The sequence below is a fragment of the Dermacentor albipictus genome, chromosome 9 (assembly GCF_038994185.2).
Source record: "Dermacentor albipictus isolate Rhodes 1998 colony chromosome 9, USDA_Dalb.pri_finalv2, whole genome shotgun sequence".
Taxonomy (NCBI): Eukaryota; Metazoa; Arthropoda; class Arachnida; order Ixodida; family Ixodidae; genus Dermacentor; species Dermacentor albipictus.
The window spans coordinates 14,415,754-14,433,844 of NC_091829.1; the positions used below are offsets into that span (position 1 = coordinate 14,415,754).

Here is an 18,091-nt window from a genome sequence, read left to right on the forward strand (position 1 = left end):
TCTCACATCTAAAAAAAAGTAAACCATGAAATATAAATGTGAAATGTTTATTAGAAACTGAATTACAAAAGTTAACGATTAATCAGTGTTAAGACAATAGCTCAAGCAAGCATTAGTGCCTTAATCGACAAAGGCTTCCCATATCACCATGCTCCAATCTAACATCTGCGTAGTAATAATGTCCTGTGTCCAACTCGGATTGATCAATTCCCTGCAATAAGTTACATGCAGATTACATTGCTTGTAAATGTCAATTGAAGCAGTGCAACTGCCCAACAAACTTTCAAATTATAAACTGACTAAAAGCTCATGCAAACACTTTTAGCAGCAAGGCTCAACACAATGTAAGCCTGAGATTAGGACTGCCAGATCTGACTGCACTGAATTACCGGTTGCATATATTAGCTACGCCTTGGCTAATTTGGCAAATCATGAAGCTTTTCCTTTATTTAGCGATCTGGAAAGCCTACTTAATGCCTCGCAACATGGACAATTCCAATCATCTTTGAAGTCATGAATCTTTTACGTCAAATCTTTGAAGTCAATTTGCTTTGGGCACTCTGTGTACAACTGAAGCATGCAGTATTTGCAAGCATATAGCAGGACTGAAGTCAAGAATAGTTGAAGATGTTGCGAAGCAATAGTACATTTTCACTGAATCTGGTCTACATTGACTCAAGCATCGCACAGATTATTGTTTCAAGGTAGCCAACAGAACTGAACACACCCCAAGTTGTTTTCTGGTGTGTCCGGTGCATACTTGAAGTGACTGTCCGTGAATGGGGCGACCAAGTACTGCAGGGGGATAGGGGAAGAAAATAATGCAAGCAACATTTCACAAGTAAGTTATGGATGTTCCATACACTTGCCAACCAAATATGGATTTACACAAAGACTGAAAGTTATAGTGCAAATATCACATTTCCGCAGCTTGAAGGGCCCGTCAGCAGGCTTCACTGGAAATTTTGGTTATACGTTAGAAGTTGCAAAGTGACACCTAGGGGGTGTTTTACAGCAACCACGTTTCAAATTGGTTCATTATTAGAGGAGATACGAGAAATTGAAAAATTGGCAGTGGCTTAGCTCGGCTATGCCAGGATATACGTAGTGAAAGCTAAGGCATAGCATGGTTAGCCTTGGTTATTCTTGATTGCAAGTCCAGGTTAGTCTGGTTGTCTAGCTATGTTGCGGCGTTTAGCCAGTCATCTGGTGCGCTATTCGCTTGTTTCCTGGGCGATTCGTTTCCTCTTCATCTCGTTCCAATGTCAATTCCAGGCCTCCTCCTGCTTATCAGAATTGTCGCCGTCCATACTTCCGCCTCAACTGTGGTTGCGGCGCACGTGAGCTCTTCTTTTCAATCCTCTGAGATGTTATCAGGCATGCGACGCAGCTGGAGAAGCAAGCGGAGGCGAACGCAATGACGAGGAACATGGCGTGATGAGGAACGCGGTGTGACGTCACATGCCTCCTCGGAGCACGGCCATGGCGAAATCGCAAGTTCACGGCCAGTAAAGCTTTCGCTTTAAAAGTTGCGTCACCGTGTTGCTAGGAAGCGAGCTTCACTGTCAACATTGACACTTTCTACATTTGCCTCAAATAGCATCCACAGGCAACATTCCTTCCCTGCTTTCTCGTCGGGACCTCGTCGCATTACATCATGAGCACCGCCCTTCTTTTTTCTCTTGCTCGCTTCTAGTGGCGGTTTTACGAGTTTTGCACTGGACAATTTACCAAAGTCACGTGCCACAACCAATGGCACTGCAGGCACTGCATCTGGTGTAAGGGCATTTATGCGTGCGTCCTTCATTCTCTGGCAGGAAGCGGGGCTCCCTTGAGAGGAAATATGCACAGGTTTGAAATTTCAGCTGTTTTCATGCGACGTAACAGTATGACACTTTGCAGACACAATTAACAATGGATGATCTGCACACCGTACTTGTCTGTTTCCAATCCACAAACCTGGTGAAGGGCCCTTCGTCTGCTGCTGAGATGACATATGGCGAGCAGTAAGTTTCAGCCTACTGAAAGTGCCCGTGTGTCGCAAGCCTAGCACAGCTTCATATTCCAAAAGTGCCTCAATGAAAAGGCATTTATGAAGCAGTCAATAATAAAAAAAAAGAAATGGTGCAATCGAAATATTTTGTCTTCAAATACCATGCACTAACAAAGAAACCGACCCTGGACAGCTATTTCAAACATATGACAACCACTGAACGCCAAACCCCCAATTTTGCAAGTAGCTCCGACAATTTAAAAGTACTTTTAGAGGGCCTAGTTGGTGCATATATGACATGATTTAAGTGCACAAAAAAAAAAACGGATGTCGCACAAAGGAAAAGGGTAGACACAGGACAAGCACTTGTCCCGCATCTGCCCTTTTCGTTCATGTCGAGTCTGTTTTTTTTTTTTTGCACCTTAAATCATGTCACATAAGCTCCCGTGATGTCACAGGCTGTGACAGCAGCCAGTCAAGAATCAGGAACAAATAGCACAGCTGATGGGATGAAGATCAGAACAACATACACAGTAATATAAAGGCTGTCAACCAGTCAAGTTCGTAACAGTCACTTGCTAATTCTTACACATATATCTCCTTCAGTCAAAGTGTACAACAGTCATGTATTCGATCTGTATGTTCCCTTTTGGTCAAGTGGTGGCAAGGAACAAACCAAGGGCATTGAAGTTTGGGTAAATACAACCCTGAGCTTAACTAATGTGAATCTATTTTACATCAGGTGCCTAGCATTGCCCCGCACGACCATTTTACTGAAACCACTACCATATTTGAAGAAATATCCGGCATGCCACACTCTGCCAGCAATGCAGAAAGTATAGTACTTTCTCTTCTCGCAATGCTTGTAGAGAGTAATTACTTTTTGTGCATGTGCCTTGAGCTCGTGATATTTTTTTTTTTTTTGTAAATGTATGCGAATTGAATGACTGTGCAATAAGTCAGGATTTCATTAGCCTGTAAGTACCGTATTTACTCGCATAATGATCGCACTTTTTTGTCAGAAAAGATTGACCCAAATTCAGGGGTGCGATCATTACGCGAATTAAAGTTCCCGCGGAAAAAAAAATTTTTTTTTTTCGTCCCGCGTTTGCTGCGGGATGCGGGTGCGGGACACCAAAACAAAAATGGCGGCCGGCGGAGCAAGCCGAACGCGCCGAACGCGATCTCTATTTTTTTTTCTTCTCGTGAGTACATTACGTGCATTGAACCAGTTTCTTCCGTGTCAGTGATGAATAATATAGTTAATATCGGCATGTTTGCGGCAATAACGTAGCCATGTGCACTTAGAGGGGACAGAAACAGATGGGCGCGCTTAGCTGCCAGTGACAGAAACCCATGGCCGGCGTGCTGCGGAAACTGCGGCATCTGTTTTCACTACTATCCTAACACGGCATGTTTCCGCTAAGGGTGGGCGAATATCTTAGCTGTGTTACAAGCATTGGCGTATGAATAGGGTACACTTTTAACGTATCAGTGTAAACGTGGCTACTATCATTGCCGCGCGCGGTTTGTTGCGTGCTCACGAGTGCAGATGAAAAGAATCGAAAGGTGCCTTTTTTGTTTTTGTTGACTACAACCATTATAAAGCCTACCCATAATAAAGGCAAGTTTGGTTGTACCTCTTTTTGCCATGGAAGTGCGGAAAGTGATGAAAGTAATGAAATGAGGCATCTACTTAAGCATGTTTGGTGCGTGCAGACGAGTCGTTCGCATAGCATTCGACAGATGGTAAGCACGATCATTATTAGCTAGGCTTGGCACACGACATATCGCTGCGGCAAGTTCAGGGTGCGATCATTACACGGGAAATTAAAAAAATCGAATTTTGACGACAAAATTCAGGGGTGCGATCATTACGCGAGTGCGATCATTATGCGAGTAAATACGGTATGATACTTACTAGAAAGTGCATAAACCATCAACCTACCATCTTCCCTTTCAATGCAGTTTGAAACACTTTGCAATGAAATTGAGCAACTTTGATATATTTATTGACAGTCTGTCATAACTTGTGACTGAAGGGGCATTGCTGTGTTCAAGAACAATACAAACCTCAAGCTGTTTATGTCTGTAGGTTCTTCCTGCAAAATAATAGCCCAAAATCAATGACGCAAGGCAATGATGTGACAGCTGCCAGTTTAAGCTGCCCCACTAATAAAGGACACACACAGCATCGCCTGCATCACTTAATTGTGTCCGTATCTAGCATGCGTGAAATTTCAAGAGAAGTACCAATCCTGTCTGATCTTGCATTTACTTCTAGTGTGTCCCTTTGAAGGGCAACTCCAAGACTTTCAGAAGATCACATATCTCAACAAAATTTGTAAACACGAAGGCAATGAAATACTTCCAGTTCCTAAAATCACTTCGTGTGCTTGTAGTATGCAAAGGTACGACCTCCGAGATTTGTTTCCATCAGTCTGAGGGATCCATCATTAAAGTGCGTGACATAGAAAAATATGGCCTCAATTAACATTGGCCTCTATTAATATAACCGCTGACATCACAAGCAACAACATTGATACAGCTCTTGCTGATACAGTTAACTGTATCAGTGTTTGTTGATGCATTTCAGTTGAGATTGTTTTTGTTTAATGAATGTCATTTGTGCCCTTTCATACAGATGCAGAGTTCTAAAGAAATCATTCCCCCAACATGGTAAGAAAGTTGCCCTAGTTACTCTTGAAGCCAACTGTAGCAATAAGTAATCACCTCAAAACACAACTCACCTCAAGATCAATATCACGACTGAGCAGCTGACGTGTGGCTGGATCGTTTATAGAGTGGAAGATGATTCCCAGCATCGCCTCTGCCAGGGGCGGGTGATGGCAGTCAAGCACACTTTGGAGCAATGTTCGAAAGCCACCAGTGTCCACGCAGAGCTTTGGGTTCAGCAATGCTGCACAGCATTCAGAATGTTTACTACTTCAAAGTAGGCAATACTTTGAAGTAGGCAACTAGTTAAGCTATAGAGATCTATTATTGCGTTGAGGTGTCCAAAGTGTTATATTTATCATGAGCAAAGCTCTTGCAAGTAAGAAAATTACAAATTTAGGGAAGATTGGTGTGCTAACAGTGAGATGATAGTAGAATCTTTTGTGTCTCACTCAATTTAACCCCTTTTAACATAAAACAAGTTTCGGTTCAGTCAACTTTGGTGAATCTGCCTACAGGACAAATATGTGTTGCTGCCAAATCACTCTATTGGCCTCAGGTTATTAGCACATCTCACAAGTTAGTCATTATTTTAATATGTTTACATTTTTTTGCTACTATGTTTAGTCCCCTATAGACCTTCTCACAGTGATCCCACTGGTACCACCACGTTTGATCACATGATCACATTCATTGCTTGCCTCTGTTAATAATGGATGTGCATGAGGACTAGTGCAGCTAAGCAAACCTTTGTATCTGCAGATATAGGAGACAGTGACTGAGCAGACAACACAAAGCTTCAGCCACAGTTTCAGAGGACACATACGGTATTTCTGCACACGTAACCCGCAAGAAAAATGTAAAAAGTGGAACAGTGAAGTAAGGGTGCAAATTATATGTGAATTTCGCCTTGAAATGTGGCTTCAGGACAACATGAGATGCTAATTTCACTTTGTAGTGTAGCTCCATAGCAGCATGGCACACTGCAGTGAAACCACACTTTAATGTGCCAGTGAACTAGAACTTGAATCACGATGAGCTGCGCTGAACAGCTGTCCTAGCCACAGCAGAATCTGGTGATAAAGCTTTCACACGATGGAGCAAGTCGCCATTTCAGCTTGCGGATCGCATATCACGTGATCATACGTACGTCATCCATGCCCGAAGTGTTCCCTCGGTCCGCGCCAAGTGCTTCGAGATACGGCTCGGTCACATTTGCTCAATCACAGTTGCCCATGCGAGGGCTGCTCCGTCCGCACTGTCATCCTTTGTCGTGCAAATGCTAGCTGTGAAGTGATCCAATCCGTGTCACATGTCACGTGCCAAATTCATCAGTAATCACGTCCATTGTGTGACTCCAGGTTTATCAGCATTCAGCATCGCCGAAGAGGGGGAGGAAAGAGCCGTTTGCTGAAGATATGATGTGGAGAGTAGTGCACCCACAAAAATAATTTTGCAAAGATTGTACCGTTGTTGTATGCAGTTATTTCGGTGGCTTATATGCACATTCTTTGAAAATCAGAATCAGGAATTAAATCAGAATCTGTGTGTTTCACTCTTCGTTCTTTATTTGGCAAAAACTTTGAAGCAGCGGCATGTCATGTTTCTGACTCAGTAGCATTCCCTGGTGCAGTTACTATCTCATTGTTTATTTTCTGCCTAATCGCTTGCAAGTGTGCTCAGTTGCGATATATTTGTTCTTGCCAAACACAATGGCTTGAAATATAGATTTTCTGCATTTTTCATTCACATTTAGCGAAGACATATTATTTCTAGTTACGGTACTTGCTTAACTTATGGACAGTTGGGGAAAGTTCGTATTCGTAAATTCATGTGCTGTTCGTGTAGTCACCATCAACCATGCTTCGGTACACTGATTCAAGAGTGTGCCCATTCACATAAGGCTGTTGGGGTGAATGTGTACAGACAACGTACAACAAACTTACTATGCAAGGAATGAAGAAGCACTACTCCTTTTGCCACTGCGTAATGAGTGGTACTCACTCTTGCTAAAGTTTCGGGGTTGTACTTTCTTTGGAGGGCAATACAGCACTGGTGGATGAGCGAATTTTTTTATCCTTGAGGAAAGCCAGGCATTGTGAAGGGCCGGCAATACAGGCAATCCAGTCCTTCTTTGGTAGTGGTTCGTGAACTTGGCCACACAGATTCGTTCCATTCCTTAATATGCCACTCACTATTCTTTGCAGCCAACTGCCCACATCTTCCCTCTACCATTCCACATTTAGCAGCATGAATGGAGCACAGTGTGTTAGTGAACACCCAGTTGCATTTTTAGCAGCAGATCACACAATAGCAGGGCAGAAGCGGTAGTAGTTTCACCTTCACGCACTTTCACTGAGGAAACGCACGGCACGGCACCAAAAGCACCATATCATTCCTCTAGAGCAAGCTGCTCCTTGGAAAGGGTCTATACAGCCACGTGACCCTTCATCATTAATTGCATCATCAAGTACATCATACCATAGCTTGGCACCCTTTGCTCATCGGTGGCCCTTACGCCATAATACCCCACATATCATCAGCCTACTTGCATAAATGTGGCGCAATCTCTTTGTGAGCCTCTAACTTGAGGCTGGTAGTAGTGCTCGACCTGTCAAGACCTCCGAACCTACCGACACAGTTAGGGTGCCTACATAAGTACCCCTGTTCATTATGACATATTTCACATTGGTTCTACCATTGCAGTGCTTCAGCAGTGGTAGATCCATCGAAGTACTTCGTTTACTTATGTACATTTGATTTTAAATAAACTTTGAACTTTGAAGGCAGTGCCACCATTCTGTTGATGATAAAATCAGCACCTCTCACTTCAGTTTGTCACTTCAGACAGCACATACAGTCGAACATTACAATGGAGCCACTACCAACACATTACCTTTGTTATATCTGTATTCGTTATATTGAGGTCTTCCAATTTATTCTAGATAAAACAGGCAAGGATCATGTTCAAACATGGTTTAAACAGAATGCACTATGCAATGCCGCCTCTGTGCAAAATTCAAGAGCAAATGAGGCAGCTGCTTAGCCATAAGAGGCATTTAAACCTGGATCTATTATTTGTGCAACACAGTGTATAACAGACCATCTATGTCCTCTCACTTGTCCTGTTTTTCGCACTGTTTTATCGTGATCATTGACCAACCGGCTCACCTCTGTATTCTACAACAGTACACAGTAGCTACTTTAACAACATACCTAGCTCACAAATGGTGGCCAGGCAGGCACGAACAAGGTCATCAGTCTCCTTGGCGCCATCTGCTGCCACGGCGACGAGGCTGCGAGCAAGTTGAGCTGGCAGCTCAAGTGGCGCCACAGCAACCAGACGTCGCACCAGCCTCAAGGCCTGAAGCCGCTCTGTGCGGCTCTCCAGGGCAGCATCCAGTGCACGTGCCACGAGGCGTGGAATGTGCGATGCCGCGAGTGCCCGAGCGGCATCAATGTCTCTGACGAGATGGCGCAGAGCCCGGAGGCATCCTGCCCGCACTTCACTGGCATCATGTACAAGAAGCACCCGCAGACTGCGAAAATCAGGTCAATGCTTTGATTATAGGTTTAAAGGAGCTTTAAAATCCCAAAACAACACAGTGGCTACAAACCAACATACAGTGCAGCATTCTGGATTTATTTAAACCTCTTTAAGTTTATTACAGTATACCCTTGATTTATTCATGATTTACAGAACAAAGATAACATCGACAAAGAAAAAGTAGGGACGATACAAGCGCTAAAGTCATCCCTACCTTTCCTTGTCTGTTTTTTTTTTCTTCTGTAGATCATTAGTCTGCTCCAACTGCTTCAACGCGTACATGCACAGTGTGCCTAAAACTGTTGGGCCAATAGCCGAGGCTAGTGTAGGCTTGTGTGCATGTAGACTTTGCAGCAGCAAAAATGAACAAAAGAGCTCGCCCAGTACTTCAATCTTTACAGTAGATTGATTGACAGACAGATAGATTGTTTTATATGGTTTAATGTCCCAAAGCAACACATACAGGGTTTGTCTATAAAGTAACGGGACTGGGGCTGGTAAAAAGAATTTATTGACCCAATAGGTACATATTACTAAAATTCTTCAACATAGTCTCCTTAGGCATTATTACACCGCTGCCAATGCGTTTCCCACTCTGCAAAGGCACCCTGGAAGTCAGCTGCTGTAACCTCTTTCAGAGACTCTGTGATAACGCGTTGGATGGCAGGAACATCATCGAAACGGTGACCTTTCAGGCTTCTCATGAGCTTTGGGAACAGGAAAAAGTCTGCCCGGCTCGCATTGGGGCTGTACGGTGGCTGTGGTAGGGTTGCAACCCCTACATGGGCCAGGTAGGCGGTCACAACGAAGAAAGCGTGGGCTGGAGTGTTGTCGTGTTGGAGCTTCCAGTGATTGGCAATCTCTGGTCATTTCCATTTGACGGCTCTGTGAAGGCGCTCAAGGACTTTTTTGTAGAACACGGCATTGACGCTTCATCCCAGAGGTACAAATTTTTTGTGGAGCACCAAGCTTCGTACCGGGGGTACAAATTTTTTGTGGAGCACCCAACACTTGTCGAAAAAAAAAGTGAACATCGCCTTTACCTTGGACTTCTACATTCTCGCTTTCTTGGGGCGCACAAAGTTCACAGTGTGCTAAACCACACTTTGACACTCAGTTTCGGGATCGTACTGGAACACCCATGCTTCATTGCCTGTTATTACACCGTCTAAAAAGCCCAGTTTGCTTTCTAACTGCACCAACATCTCCCAGGAAATGTTAACTCATCATTGTTTTTGTTCATCACTCAACACTTTTGGTGCAAATTTTGAAGAAATCTCTGCATGTGCAAATTTTCAGAAATAATTTTGTGAACCATTGTTTTGAACATGCTGAAGTCTTCAGTGATTAATCTAATACTCAAACGATGGTCGGAGTCTAGGGGACCTTTTACTTTGGCCACATTTTCTTCCAAACCACTCGTTGAAGGGCATCCAGATCGCTCCGCGTTTTCAACGGTCTCTCGTTCGTTCTTGAACTCAGTGCACCACTAATAAACCTGGGTCCTTGAAAGGGCGTCGACATTGTAGGCCTCGTTAACCAAGGCAAGCATGCCAGAAGCAGTTTTGCCCAGGCAAAAGCAAATTTTAATCACAACACTCCATTTTTACCTTTTCTGCTGTGACAAAAACTCAAAACAGCTTTTGCGCCACTTCAAATCCTCACTGCGTCAGAGTTCAGACGCAACTGCCACCCAGTGCATTATTTAGCTTAGAACCTCCCCACAAATCCCGCTTCCGGGAAGCGCGCTACTGGCGACTGCAGCGCCGCACAGCAAGCAGTCTCAGTACTTTATGGACAAGCCCTCTACATTGTGAACCAATCTTGACCACCCAGGGTCTCTTTTTTTTTTTACATACACCCGAAGCTTGCTATTGCACTCTGCGCCCACTGGAATGCAGCCACTAAAGCAGGGAATCAAATTCGCAATCTGATCAGGTTATCAACATTTCCATGCTAGGAAGTTAGCACATTCAGCTTCCAAGAGGACAACAGAATGTTCCATATAAGCTTTCCAATTACAGGTGTGCCAAAAAAAAAAAAGCAAGCGTGCAAATGTGACAGAATCTCCACATACTCATGAACAAACCCAATAAGATAGACCCCCTCCCCCCTCAAGACAGTCCTAAAGTGCTCTTAAAGACTACTTTATATTACCAGGAGCTCAACACAACAGGACCGCACCAAATCTGCAAAAACTGAATAAATGTCCCTAAATCAATCAGCTTAGAGTATTAACATTAACAGATAATTGAAAGAAGTCATATATTACTATCTTTTATCCAATTAAACTAGCAGACAATGAAACCAAAAAAAATCACAGAGTAAATTAATTGTGGTAATTGAAATGTATAAATTATAAAGTAAAGGGAAATAAAACCACATTTCCTCCACTGAATTAAAAGATATTTCCTGATCTATACAAAAAAAAATTGACATTTTTTTTTCCATGTCTCTACGATACCAACAGTACATCTTTTTGCCCCTTGCCCTCCTCAAGCATCGATGCCCAACGTTTGGCATATGAAACTTTGATTGCTTCCCATGAATCTGCATGTCGTGACCATGTACGGTCACCAAATATGTATACAAGAAAAACAAAGAAATCTAAAAAAAAAAGCACTACCTTGAAGACAGCGCTTTTACTTCAACACCATAATGCACGCCCACAACAAAGTAAACAATGATTAACACTCTTACCAAGGTCATGCGACCTATTGCACAAAAATTAAAGTAAGAATGTCTTATCAAGGAGGCATATAGTCAGCTAGTCAGTGACCAATGAAAACAGAGCAAAATGCACTTCTTGCGGCTTGCCAGTGAATTCTATTGGAGCTCCTCCTCTGCACTGTGATACACAAGATAGTCCAGAGACACACATTAGTCTTGTTACCACCTTTCATTAAGAGCACCTGCCTGATCACGGTTGTAAAAAAGTTTGCATTACCTCAAAAGCTTTGCAGTATTTAGCACTGCTCTACTACAGCAGCTTCTCATGAAGAAACCAAAGCAAGGAACAAGAGCTAAACAATAGGCATTATTCAGAGAACAGAACCATATTATTACAGCAGCCTTCACTTACGAATTCTAAGAGCAAAATCAAGAACATGTTGCTATCGTTGAATACCCGCCAGGGTATTCACAGCTGTCCAATCCTGCATAAGGATGTTACAAAATAAATACTAGTACAGACAGCAAAGCGACGACGGCCAATATGGATGAGAGACTACATGTGTGATGGCTGTGAAAGGCACTTATAAATTTTACCAAGGGTTTCAATGCGGCTGGTGTCCACGCTCGAAAACCACATCTGCTCCCTTAGCCCAGTAGTAATGAGAGATCGTTCCTGGTTTACTGAAAGCCCTGCGATCGCAATGCTTTAATACCACATCATGCAATACAATCGGCGTCAGGAACAATTTAATTCCCGCTAGGTCACCGTAACAACAACACTGCTCCACAATTGAAAAGCAACGTGTCACCGCATAATGCATAAACAAGTGTGAGAACGAAACTAAATGATGGCGGTGTTACGCAGTAAACTCACCAACAAAATAAATCTTCAAGAGTCAGCCCGAGCTCTGTTTCTGGAGTTATCTTCGGGCTCAGCTTCACAAGACAGTTAAGGTAGGCTATCTTCCTCTGCTTGCTGCCGTCTTGGCGCACCAAATAGATGAGAACCTCCCTCAGGTTGTCCGCCACGCCTGTGGGATTCATACGATTTAGAGCAACGAGAGAGAGAGATAGAGAGAGAGTTACAAAACACGAGAACATTGTTACGTGACGTTAAGAAACCGGACGACAGAAGAGACATACCAAACTGAGCTAGTGACACTATTTAACACGAGTTTCTAAGAGAGGAAACTTCCACGAGCACACAGGCAAAACGTCTCATTCAGTGATTCACCTAAATCAATGGCCTCGTACAACTCGAAAAAAATGAGATGCTGTAAGTTTTATCGGTGATTCAATTAATACAAGCGCGAACAAGTGACAAAATGCCAAAGTAACGCAGGATCAACTCCGACGAACATAACGGTACAAGACGCTCGAAAATAAACAAACGCTCGAGACGCAACAAGTTTCGTTTACGACTACCAAACGGTTGGCCCGGTCCTGCGGGTCAGTTGTGAAGTCGTAAAACGTTACTGTCAAAGCTATCACCGAGCAAACATGCCAAGCACAGCGCGATGAAACACAACCATAAATGTTTTGGACAACTTATTTCATAAGCTGATAAGCCTAACCTTTGCTTAAATCAAGGTGAACCGTCTCTTCCTCGCTGTCATGGCGTCCTGGAATTAAAATATTGACACGTGATTCATCGTAAGAGATTGTAGACGACAAACAGCGCCAATAATATCTTAACAAGCTTACTTCTTAATGAACGGCCACCTCTAGAGCTCCGTTGTCGGAACATGACATGCGCCATGTTCTTTGGGAGGCGTTCCGGTTTGCACACGGCGACGCCAAATGCGGCGAAGCAGGGAACTTGTAAAATAACGGAAACTTGCACCCTGTGTATTTTGCACCTCGTGTTTTTCCAGAATCACAAGAACGGTTCCAAGAAGGAGATACAAAAATTACGAGTACGTGTACGATAAGATACGTTATGGCAGCGCACGCTATCCTTACGTTATCAGTTACTGAGTCACGCGAACAGCATGTTATAAATTAAAGAACTAGCGATGTGAGATAATGTCTACCCCACCGCTTGACGGAAATACATCTGATACAATGGTCGTTTCTGCCTTTGCAAAGCCAGTTGTTCGAACAGGGAACAATCAGTTTCGGTTTTTGTCGCACATACGCGGACAAGCGTTTGCGCTCATCTGGCGGCTGAGATATGTATAAGAACAAAAAGAAAAGCAAAATTTAAAAAGTATATATATGTATATACTGACGCACGAGACCGGATGTGCAGCAGGCTTTCATCGAAAAACCGCCGTAGATCAAAACAACTCGCCTAAGCGGTAAGTTAACAAGCACTGCCCAAGGGCAAGTTTATACCGTATAGGTGTTTTCCCTCGGAGCATTTTACGCTTAGTTTGTTAAGACGCGGCCGACATTAATAACAAAAGGTGCTTTCATAACAATATTCAGATTTTATCTTGTCATTTGGTTTTTGTGCCTACCGTATTGGTTGGTTAATTCGATTAATAACTCCAGATAAAATGTTAATTACGTACAATTCAGCGCGATGAGAAACCCTTACTGTCAGATTGGAGTGACAACTTATTTTAAATATAGTTATGTCCACTGTAAAGACGAAAGGCAGGAAAAATAAACGTGAATTGTTCGTGAATTGTTAAAAACCTTCACAGTATTAGCTTTGTATAGTGATGCAGGTGATACCAGCTTTTGAGAGTGCTACAGTACATAATAGGCGCACGCATGTGCTCATAAGAGCTGCACTTCATAGCTCATCGAGACACTCAAGTATATGACTGCAAGTATGAAGTAAAATGGGCACTCTCGTGACTTTTCGAACACACCAAGCAACGCGTAGCAAACGAAAGGAAGACGCAAGTTAGGAGAACGCTAACAAAGGCGGAAGGCGCAGGTACATTGGTCTCTCTCTCTCTCTCTCTCTCATATTCTTTTTTTTTCTCCTGTATATCTCTTTTTGTGAAAACACAGTTCATGCTTTTTCCGGCCACTGAATGAAATTATTTCTAGAAAATGCTTGACGAAATGCATCCATAGTTGAATCGGCTAGCTTGGTTATAAATGGTCGGCAAATATTGCGACACGACAGAAGTCAAAGTACACACAGTAAGAGCACCACAAATGTCACATGGGAATTGCTATGAGTGCTCAGATATGGTGCGTGCTTATATCGCAGTGCCGCACATTTCAGCATCATTTTTTTTTTTTTTACCTAACGAAGGAAACCGAATTGGATCGTGGAACACCATATTGATCTCACATCTTTATATCTTTATATGAATAATCTTTATATATATATAACATAGTCAGTTTTCCCCAACAAAAAGGACAAGAATTTCTTCAAGGTTTTTCTGTAGATTACGGTAATGTGTCATTTTATTACCGTTTTTTTTTCTTGTTTGTTTGTTTCTTTCGAGTTCCATGTATCGACATTCATAGCTGCCGTAATAAAGTGCCTCGTTGTCTTCCTTGTTCTTGTTTTTCATTGTCTTATCTTTCAGTACTTTAAAATATAAGTTACCATATGAAAAAATAAAGAACTGAGAGCAGTGTTATACCTTTGCACGTGAATGAATGAATGAATGAATGAATGAATGAATGAATGAATGAATGAATGAATGAATGAATGAATGAATGAATGTTTATTTCATCTTGAATACACTTTCACTTTTCTTTCACTCTCACTTCTCTCAATACACTTCTCTATAGCCCCCGTCCTCCGCACGTGTCCCTCCCTGTTACGGACCCTCCGCGTCGAAATTATGCTCGTTGGAACAAACTGTAGTGCACTAGAAATTTTCTAGTTCACTGTAGAACAAACCAATGGAATTTCGTTGCAGGCACCCAGCCAAAGGATCAGTGTGAACGCGGTGCAACAAGCTGATTGGGCGACCAGTCCCCTACCCCCGGTGCCTGTCATGGAGACGCGTGACCTGTACTCGCACTACGGTTGCGGATCGCAGCGCTACGTTGGCGAAGACGGTGACGTCATCCTCGTCTCATACCCCGGCTGCGGCGTTCACTGGGTCCAACAGATCGTCCAGCTCATCCTCAACTCCGGTCAAAGCGCCCAGGACTACGCCGAGTTCATGAGGCGCACACCCTTCCTGGATAGACTCGTACGTCACTCAACAGTTATTCTGTATAAAATGTACCTTACATTATACTCTTACTAGCTGGAATCTATACAACTCTAAGTTTAAAGAATCGAACTGACCTGAAATAAATAAATAGATAAATACATAAATTTTTCTAGTGTACTTATTGGGCATAAGAAGGAATGGTTACGCACACATCCAAGGAGCACCTTCTTTATTTTAAACCCGAATGAAAGGCAGGGACAATCATGAAGCTTTATAAAAAGGAACTTTTGAAGAACAAGTATTTGCAATACAGTCAAACGTCTAAGTAACGAAGCGCTTGGGACACCTGAAACCCTTCGTTATACAGGTTACTTCGCTGTAAAACATCGACCAGCATACACTCACAGTAGAGGGGCATAAGTACATCCACGCAGCGAGAGAAAACCTTTAACATGAATTCAAGAGGTACTTAGTGAAATAAGCCAGTGACCTTGCTCTTCCGACGGAATGTGTGACCGCAGCCGACCTCAATTTTAGCACCGAGGTTCGCGGCATTTTCCGCGTCTTTGTTGCGGCGTCGAACGGCGTCCTTCACGCGCGCCGCTGTTCGGAGGCGGCGGCGCTACGTTCGTTCATTGTAAGGGCAACAAATAAGCCGCCGATAAATTCGTTGAACAGTTGACTCCCGTTAATTCGATTTTTCGCTTAATTCGAACGCACTGGAATGTACCGGCGAGAAACCACACGTTATTATATGGAAGCGAAACTTGTTTAGTAGGTACGCGAAAGCACGCGGCTTCGGTTAACTGGTTGTCTAGGTGATAACAGTGACGGCAGCAACCTGTCCTGTAGAAATGACGACGTCTTTGCTATGTACACAGGCGGTGCTATGTACACGCCGCGGTAGCCCAATTGGTTAAAGCATCGCACTCGTAATGCGAATACGTGGGTTCGTGCTCCACCTTCGGCCACTTGTTTTTTCATTGCCTTTCATTTCCGTCAATTTCTCATTTCTTTAATTCAATTAATAGGTACAAGCAATTTGCCCTATGCTGTCCTTGGTTGTTGGATTGTAATGATATGACTAATACAAATCGGGCACCGCGGTTTCCTTTCTTCTCCTTCATAAGTTCGGCCAATAAACAAGATTTGAATTCGTTCATTTTGCTGCCGTTAGTAAATTCGACCTTTCGGATATTCAAGTATACGGATTTGTATAATTCGACTAAAACTTGCGGTCCAGTAAGAGTCGAACTAATGGAAGCCGACTGTATACAGTAGTCTACGCAGTAAGGGCGCTTGCAAAACCTATGAAAGATAGGAATGAATTTGGCCCGGACATGCTGAACATTTCATAATACAGGTCATTTCGTTTTAGAGGTGGTCCACGTATATATATATATATATATATATATATATATATATATATATATATATATATATATATATATATATATATATATATATATGTGTGTGTGTGTGTGTGTGTGTGTGTGTGTGTGTGTGTGTGTGTGTGTGTGTGTGTGTGTGTGTGTGTGTGAAGGAAGTAGCTCTTCGGATGCGGTGTTTAATAGATAGAAAGAAGTACAGACGCACTTAAAAAGGCAAGAACAAAGATTTAATTTCAACGTTTCGGCCAGGGTCCGGCCTTCATTAAGATCTTTCCTTTTTACGTGCGCGTGCACTTTCATATACCTACTTTCTTTATATATATATATATAATTTTCCCTATGCTGTCCCCGGTGTCCTTGTTTGTTGTCTTATGATGATTATAAATATTATCATATGTTTGCTGAAACGAAGACATTTTTTGGGTACTCGGCGTTCTAATTGATACTCAGTATAATATGTATATATAAAAAAACATTTTCTGAGAACATTGCACTTGTCCGGCTTCCGCAGAACGTTGCAGGCAGACGAAGCTGCGATCCCGACCTCATGGTTCCTGCAGGGCCAAGGACACTGAAGACTCACCTGCAGATACTTCGCGGGGGTGTTTCGCACTCTAAAGTCAGGTACGTCTACGTCGCCCGGAACCCTTGGGACTGCTGTGCCTCCCTATACCACCGCGTCAAGTTCAGCTTGACAGAGCCGCCTGCGCTCGTGGCCCCCCGTTCGAATTTCGACGAATTCTTCGATCTCTTCGTGAAGGGCAAGTTCAGTTTCGGCGATTATTTCGACCACGTTCGGAGCGCTTACGACCACCGAGACGAGGACAATGTCTTTTTCGTTACGTTCGAAGACTTGAAAGCGGACAGGGAGGCCGTCATACTGAAGCTGGGCCACTTCCTCGGCGAAGAGTACGGCGAAGCGCTGGAAAACTGTGGTGTGTTCGCGAACGTCTGCGAGAAGTCGAGCTTCGACTACATGAAACGAGTGTACGGAGCTCCAAAACAGGGTTTGGATTCGTCGTCTGCTACTGCGTCGACTTCGCCTCCCGCGGCTGTTGAAGGCGTCTTCGCGTCTGGCTTCCTGCAAGATGGCGATCGGTTCTGCCGCGCTCTTCGGTCGGGCAAAGTGAATGGTTGGAAAGAACTTTTCACCCTGGAGCACCGAGACAGGATGAAGGTGAGGATAGCGGAGAAGACGAAAGGATCGGACTTGATGAACCTCTGGAAACTTCAGTCCAGATACAAGTGCTTGGCAGCGTATTCTTGAGGCGACATGGTGACTCAGAAGAAAGATCTATATTTGCGCCATTCGGGGCTTCATTTGCCCCTCACCTTCAAAATAAACGACGTCTATGTTGCATGTATTATTTTTCTTTAAACCCGGTATAGTTTCAGCCACGGTGGTTTCTGCCCCCGTACTTGCAGCTCACGAACGGCAAGCGCACGTATCAGCGAGCCGGGCACAGAATCCTGACAGGAATGTATTACCCAAGTGCACGCAAGACAGATGATAATTATCGTGAGGGCACAAAATCTTGCACACAAAACGGTGTACAGGTGTTTTTGGCGGTATTTTGTGAGTACGAGCTCGTTTCACAAATTAGCATGTTTCTTTTCGGCATTTTTGCTGTATTGGCAACTCAAATCAACATTAGGGGGCGCTGCGGAGCCTGACCCGGTCTGGCTACACTGTGCAGTATGGCGGCTTTACGGAGGTCCCCGCGTACGCTTT

At 43.4% G+C, this 18,091-nt stretch overlaps 2 protein-coding genes across 2 annotated transcripts in view; one reads left to right on the plus strand and one right to left on the minus strand.

The window, feature by feature from the left end:
• rictor (rapamycin-insensitive companion of Tor) overlaps nt 1-12,745 on the minus strand; it is a 75,248-nt gene extending 62,503 nt beyond the window's left edge. The window contains exons 1-6 of the mRNA XM_065433938.1: nt 12,594-12,745; nt 12,464-12,511; nt 11,764-11,920; nt 7,886-8,208; nt 4,744-4,913; nt 728-795 (exon numbers count right to left, since the gene is read on the minus strand). Of these exons, the coding sequence (XP_065290010.1) occupies nt 728-795; nt 4,744-4,913; nt 7,886-8,208; nt 11,764-11,920; nt 12,464-12,511; nt 12,594-12,648 (821 nt within the window). The 5' untranslated portion in view covers nt 12,649-12,745. The remainder of the gene's footprint in view (nt 1-727; nt 796-4,743; nt 4,914-7,885; nt 8,209-11,763; nt 11,921-12,463; nt 12,512-12,593) is intronic.
• A 232-nt stretch (nt 12,746-12,977) lies between these two features.
• LOC135903631 (sulfotransferase 1C2-like) lies at nt 12,978-17,775 on the plus strand. Its single transcript, XM_065433939.1, has 3 exons — nt 12,978-13,189; nt 14,726-15,004; nt 16,871-17,775. Exons 2-3 carry the CDS (start codon nt 14,804-14,806, stop codon nt 17,624-17,626), a joined length of 957 nt encoding a protein of 318 aa, XP_065290011.1. The 5' UTR covers nt 12,978-13,189; nt 14,726-14,803; the 3' UTR covers nt 17,627-17,775.
• The last annotated feature ends 316 nt before the right edge of the window (nt 17,776-18,091 follow it).